Here is a 6789-nt window from a genome sequence, read left to right as displayed (position 1 = left end):
TATGGGTGTGAATTAGATCGTCTACTGGCTTCATATTAGCATTAAGTACATTGCATATTTGCTTTTTCATTCTGTGATACTTTACTGAGAAGAATGTGTTTCGATTCCATCCAGGTTAATATAAAAGATGTGAAGTCATCATCCTTTTTTATGGCTGAATAGTATTCCATGGCATACATATCCCACCGTTCGTTAGGCCATACCCAAGTTGATGAGCATTTAGGTTGTTTCCACATCTTGGTGACTGTAAATTGAGTGGCAATAAGCAATCTAGTGCCAACCATCCTTTCAAAGTCTAGGTCTCACCCCCAGAGATTAAGGTGTAATTCATCTGGGGCGTGGCCAGGCATTCAGAAGCTTCTCAGGTGGTCTACAATGCAGAAACACTGGTGTAGTGTATAAATTTCCATTGATTCCTTGATTTTTCTGGAAGGAACTTGCTATAAGGAAAACAAGATTGCGATTCTAGGAAAGGTTATTTAAAACACAGCAGGAGAGCTCAGGCCCTGATATAATAGAATCTCACCTGCTGAAACTTAAGTCTAAGCTAGCCTTTGGACTTGAACCATGGGGCATTCTCCATCCTTCTGCAGGCTCCAGGCTGCACTTGCGGAAGGGGGATTTTCCAAATCCCCATCATTTTGGGAACTCTGAGGAAGCTTGCCAATCCCACCTCTGCATTTTACTCTGCATAGTCAAACTCTGAACGTCTTCCTCTGGGCTCTGGGGTCAGTGGTTTGTTTCTTACGCCTCTGCAGCTTCCTCTGGGCACCTCTTCTGTCCCTTGTGCCTGCCGCATGGTGTATCTTGAAAGTTAAGAGCAACGGTAAGACAATTGTCTCTGTGGTTGCCACTCTTTTCCTTAGAATCCTTGGAAGGAGGAATGCCAGAAAACCCACCCACCCTTCTTTTCCTATTCTCTCCTTCCCTACACATTAGCTCCTCCCTGGAACTTCCCTGGAACTTCCCCAACTGCCTCCCCAACGGCCAACTGCTGCCTCCCCTCCTGGTGCTGCTGGAACCTTCCTTCTTCAACACTCCCAAACTCTCAACACCAGCAGACCCTGGTCGCCTTAAGGGTCCAAACTGTGGGGCATCCTGGAGGGAACTTTCTCCCCACCTTCTCCAGCCCAGGAACCTGCCAAGATTCCTCGCCTTTCTGTAACCACCACCCAACAGCTCCCACTCTGCTCTGGGTAAGTGACAAGGGCTCTTCTCTGTTGATGTGAGGGAGAGACTGTCCATAAGCGAGAGAGAGAGAGATAGATAGAGAGAGAGAGAGAGAGAGAGAGAAACTTGGCCTTGGAAGCTAATAGGAATTAATGTTTATGTTTATTTTTAAAATTTCAGAATATTATAGGGGTACAAATGCTTTTTTTTTTTATCATAGCACAATGGTTTTATTTATGGCAGAAGAAAAAATTCTTCCATTTGTAAAAGGTATTTCCTTTAAGGGGTACAAATGTTTTGGTTACATGAATTGCTTTTGTACAGTTTGAGTCCAAAATATAAGTGTGCTTCTCACCTGGATATCATGCTTTGTAGCTGTTACGTGTGAATTTACCTCTCCCTTCCTGCTCCCTCCCATCTGCTTTCTTTCCATTGGTTTGTACTACCCTATGTACACATTGGTGTTGATGGATTAGTTCCATTTAATAGTAAACGTGTTTGTTTTTCCATTCTTGGAAAACTTAGAAGGATGGTCTCTGATTGCATCCAGGTTATTACAAAGGTGTGAATTCACCATTTTTTATGGCTGAGGAGTGATCCATGGGATGCATATACACCACACTTTATTATTATAATTCATTCATGTTTTGATGGCCACTGGGCTCGTTCCACGTCTTTGCAATTGTGAACTGCGCTGCAATAAACATTCGAGTACATGTGTTTTTTGATAAAATGACTTTTTTTTCCTTAAGGCAAATACCCAATCATGGGATTGCTGGATCACATGGTAGGTCTACTTTCATTTCTTTAAGGTATCTCCGTATGACTTTCCATAGAGGTCTTACTAGTCTGCAGTCCCATCAATAGTGTATAAGTGTTCCTATCTCTCTGCATACATGCCAGCCCCTGTTGTTTTGGGATTTTTTGATAAGAGGCATTTTCACTGGAGTTAGGGGATACCTCACTGTGGTTTTGATTTGCATTTCTCTGATGAGTAGAGAACTTGAGCAATTTTTTCACGTTTATTGGCCATTAGTCCAACTTCTTTTGAAATGCTTCTGATCATGTCTTTTGCCCTCTTTTTATGGGGTTGTTTGATTTTTTTTTCTTGTTGAATTGCTTTAGTTCTTGTAGACTCTGGTTATCATCCCTTTGTTGGTTGAATAGGGTGCAAATATTTTCTCTCATTCTGTAGGTATCTGTTTCCTCTATTGATTGTTTCCTTGGCTATACAGAAGCTTTTTAACGTAATAGGTCCCATTTGTTAATTTTTGTTGGTGCTGTCATTGCCTTTGGGGTCTTCTTCATAAATTCTGTGCCTGGGCAGATGTCTCCAAAGAGTTTTTCCAACATCATCTTCTAGAATTATTATGTTTCCACGCTTTAGTTTTAAGTCTATTATCCACCGTGAATTAATTTTTGTGAGTGATGAGAGATGTGGATCCTGTTTCAACGTTCTACATTCTATTATATGTATATATCACATTTTGTTTACCCATCCATTGGTTGGTGTACAGATGGGTTATTTCCACCTTTTGGCTACCATGAACTTGGGCATACAAGTATCTTTTCAAATCCTTGATTTCAATTCCTTTGGGCATGTACCTATGTGTGGAATTACTGGATCATGTGGTAGTTCTAGGCTTAGCCTTCTGGAGAACCACCATACCATTTTCCACAGCAGCTGTACCATGTTACACTCTTGCTAACTGTTAAAGGTTCCAATTTCTTCATAAGCTGCACAACATTTGCTGTTGTGTGCCCATCACCTGAATAGTGTTCATTGTACCTGTTAGGTGGGTTTTTACCCCTCCCTCCCTCCTAATCCCCCTTCTTCATTTCCAATGACTTTTACTTCTTTCTTCAATTACCAAATATACACGGCTGCTTTTGAATGTCCCAGATTTTCACTCCAGCTACTCCTTGGGGCCTTAGATGGAGGAATGTCTTAATCTGTAATCTTTCTCCCGGGTGTTTGCAGGTCTGTAGTCTCTCTGCTGCTTTCATGAGCAATGCCTGCTCCTTTTCTCACTTGAGATCTGAATTAGGTGAAACAGAGATCAGTCTTGCAGGCAGCCCCCAGACAAGTTAGATACTGCAAATAAGGTCTGTTCTGCCGCCTCTGGTTTGAGGGAGGAACCGAGCTGCCATCTCCTCTAGACTAAGAGTGCTGCTTCCCTGGGTAGAAAGTGGGACAAGGGAGAAAGACAATGAAATTTCCCATGGTTGTGAAGGAGGCTTTTCTTGATTGGGTATTCACTTGGTTGTTCTGAACATTTGGCTATTTTGCAGAGCTCCTATAAAGTTAGTTCAGCCAGTTGTTTGTGTTTAAGTTTCCATGAGGGAGCAATAGCTTGGAATGTCCTAGCTCTTTATTTTGCTGAAGTCACCAGGATTGCCTTTTTAAAACAATTTTATTGAGCTATGCTTCATATATCTTACAATTCATCACTTTTTTTTGTAGAGATAGCAATTCATCACTTTCAAAGTGTCCAATTCAATGGTTTTTAGATATTTGCAAACATCCCACAATTTTAGAACATTTTTGTTATCTCCAAAAGAAACTTAACATCCTTTAGCTATCATCCCCGGTACCCCACACTCTTTATGCTAAGTGAAAGATGCCAGTCAATGGAAATCGTACAATTCCATTTATATGAAATGTTCAGAAAAGGCAGATCTATAGGAACCTAAAGTAGACTAGTGATTGCTAAGAGCATATGGGAAAGTTTAGGAGAGAGGGAAAGAGGATTTGCATCTGGGTAGAAAAAGAAGGTGAAGCTTGAGCAGTAAGGAAGGGTGTTAAACTCCTCCTCTTAGCCTAGAGGGGGATGGGGAGGAGGATTGCAGGGTGGCACGTTCTGGCACCACTGATCTTGCCGACCAGGATGGCTGCAGGGACTGAGGCATTTCAGAAAGCCACAGACTTGGCCTGATTGATAGTGTTTGGAGGTGGTCCCAGTCCAGGTGATGGAAGAGGGCAGCTGACCAAAACCAGTGCCTCGGCATGTGCTTGAACATGGCTCCCAGATCTCAGATTTCAACAATGAAGCAAAGTCCAGTGAATCCCCAAGAGAAAAGCTGGGTTTGAAAAATACCGAGAACCACTGTATGCTGCAAAATCTCTGTGAGAAAACAAGCCGGAGAAGGTTAGATAAATAAGCAAAAGGGACCCAGGCCTGGGGCCAACCTGAATAGTTAGTAGGAATGTGGGCTATTAAGTGAAAATAAGGAGGATCAGAAACAGAAGTGGCAAGTTTGTCTTGCATTTAAACAAGCATTTTATTTTTTTTATTATTTATTTTTTTTTTGTAGAGACAGAGTTTCACTTTATGGCCCTCAGTAGAGTGCCGTGGCCTCACACGGCTCACAGCAACCTCCAACTCCTGGGCTTAAGCGATTCTCTTGCCTCAGCCTCCCGAGCAGCTGGGACTACAGGTGCCCACCACAACACCCGGCTATAAACAAGCATTTTATGAAGTGCCTATATAGGCCCAGTAGGGTGCTTGCAATGCTGGACACAGTCGGTGTGGCCTCCCAGGAGCTTAAAGACTGTGGGAGGGGGAGGGGAGTATCAAGAAGCAAATAACTATAAAATAATTTAGTACAAATGAATAAGGAGGAAAGAAGTAAGGTGCTCTGATTGTGTATAACGGGAAACTGATTGAACCTGGGGGTCAGAGGAGTTTCCCCAGAGGAATTGACCCAATAGGGCTTGGGGGGCGGGGCGTATGGAGTGGGCGTGGCTAATTTGTGAGAGGCAGGAGCCCAGGAAGAGCCGGGTCTCGCAGGGCATCATGGGCCACGTGGAGGATTCTGGTGTCTCCTCCCCGGAGCAAAGGGAAGATGGGGGAAGTACAGACGGCCCCACACCAGTACAGGGCAGTGGAGTGGATTGGTTGAGAGTACAGACTCTGGAGCCAGACTGCTTGGGTTCAAATCCCACACTTAAGAGGCTTGTGTGACCAAAATCAGGTCAGCTAACCTCTCTGTGCCCCTTTCTCTTAAGACGTGCTGATAATAGTGCCTATTTCAGAGGATTGGCATAAGGACTCAGTGATAAAAGTGCTCAGCACATAAAATAGGGAAAGTGGCCGTTGGGAGAGGGTCAAAGACGCTCCCGCGCCTCTGGGCAGCCACTCACCACTCACGGAAGTGTGAAGAGCGATTGACTCCGAGTTTTGGCTTCTCTATTGGCTGCCACTCGGAAGGGAAAAGTCTCTTGGCCTTGGCAGCACCGTTCTCTGGCTCTGGCTGCTCTGGGAGCTGCGTGGGGACAGGGACCTGCTCAAACCATTGGTATATATACCCCAGGGCCCTATATGGGACAGGTACGTGGGAGGTGCTCAATGCCTATTGGTGAGATGGATTGCAAATGAGTGAGTGAATAAATGAATGAACATAGGTCTGTGGAAGAATGCCTGCGCTACTCATAAATTGTTGAGCATTTGCTATGAGTCGGGCAGCTTACCGAGCGCTTTATAGGATTCTTTTCATTCCTTTCTCACAGTCATTTTGTGAAGAGGTTCTTGTTAGACACATTCCAGCAGGGGACATCTTGGGAATAAGTTCTCTTTGGGGGAGTCCTGGTTGTCCTTCAGGGTGCCTGATGATTGAGAATTGTTTAATTTGTAACCACAAAGGTTTTTTTTTTGTTTGTTTTGCTAGAGGTTGGGATCCTGGAGGCAGGAATTGAACCAGAATGCAGGCTATGCTGAAAATAGTTTCCTAAAACTCTAGGTGCAGATATGTTATAGCTCCGATCTCATCTTTCTTAGCAAGGCACAGCATAACAGGAGTCATTTTACTTGTTTTTGAGAAGGAAAGGCTGTGTGTTTTAGGGAAGCAGAATGGCCACCCCAGTGGCCAGGCAGAGCTCAGAGCACAAGCCAGGAGCCCTGAGTTGCTGGCTGCTGGAACAGCCTCCCATCCTTTCTTCCAGCCTCTGAGAGCAGCGTCTTGGAAAGGCTGTGGGAAGCCGCCTTTGATCTTCCCTTGCCTGCTCTGGCTCTAATCACAGTCCCACACACTTGCCCGCAGGACTGTTCCCCGGCCCAGGGAATACAGGCTGCTCTGCTGGCCTGGCCCCTCTCCAACAGCAGGCTGGGGCAGGCTCCCCCTTCAGAGCCCCCTAGCACCCTGCAGGCCTCCTTCTCCAGAGGCTGTTATTTTGGGAGAGTGCTGAGTTCAGCACAGCTGCAAGGTACAGCCAGATGTACCTTCCTGTCCTCAGCTGACCCCTCAGAGCTGGCCTCAGGCCAGGGCACCCTTGCCCCCACCCATGCTGCAGCCTTCCTACATGAGGTGGCTGTTCCAGCCACCTCTACCTGGGTTCAGGTGCTGCAGGAACTGGGGCCAGACGCAGCAGAGCCAGGCTGAGGAGCGTGGTGCAGCCCATCCTCCACCTCATCCCCCATCCCTGAGCCTGAGGTCCCCAGCATCCCAGGGCTGGCCTTAGAGCTGAGGAGCGGGCTGTCCCAGGCCAGCTGACCACACCGGTGCAAGTGCGGGGGCAGGACAAGGAGGTGCACTGAAAGGCTTATGTAAGCATGTCTACTTTGCAGCCTGCTCTCTGCCCTGGCAGCCAGGACAAGAGTGACAACAAAGCTGGGGCCTGCC

The 6789-nt window shown here is 45.9% G+C and overlaps 1 protein-coding gene across 5 annotated transcripts in view; it reads left to right on the top strand.

The window, feature by feature from the left end:
* Nucleotides 1–1021: 1021 nt before the first annotated feature.
* The window catches only part of PEBP4 (phosphatidylethanolamine binding protein 4), a 203746-nt gene continuing 197978 nt past the window's right edge, over nt 1022–6789 (top strand). The window contains exon 1 of one of the 5 annotated variants that reach the window (XM_053578575.1): nt 1022–1196. Coding sequence is in view for 1 of the 5 variants with exons in the window: in XM_053578574.1 (XP_053434549.1) it covers nt 5493–5501 (9 nt within the window). In the remaining 4 variants the exon portion in view is untranslated. The other 4 variants (XM_053578576.1, XM_053578578.1, XM_053578574.1 and 1 more) reach the window with 4 other exon arrangements.

This window comes from Nycticebus coucang, chromosome 24 (assembly GCF_027406575.1).
Source record: "Nycticebus coucang isolate mNycCou1 chromosome 24, mNycCou1.pri, whole genome shotgun sequence".
Classification (NCBI taxonomy): Eukaryota; Metazoa; Chordata; class Mammalia; order Primates; family Lorisidae; genus Nycticebus; species Nycticebus coucang.
The sequence above is the reverse complement of the archived record's forward strand: the minus strand, read 5'-3'. Positions and strand labels throughout refer to the sequence as shown.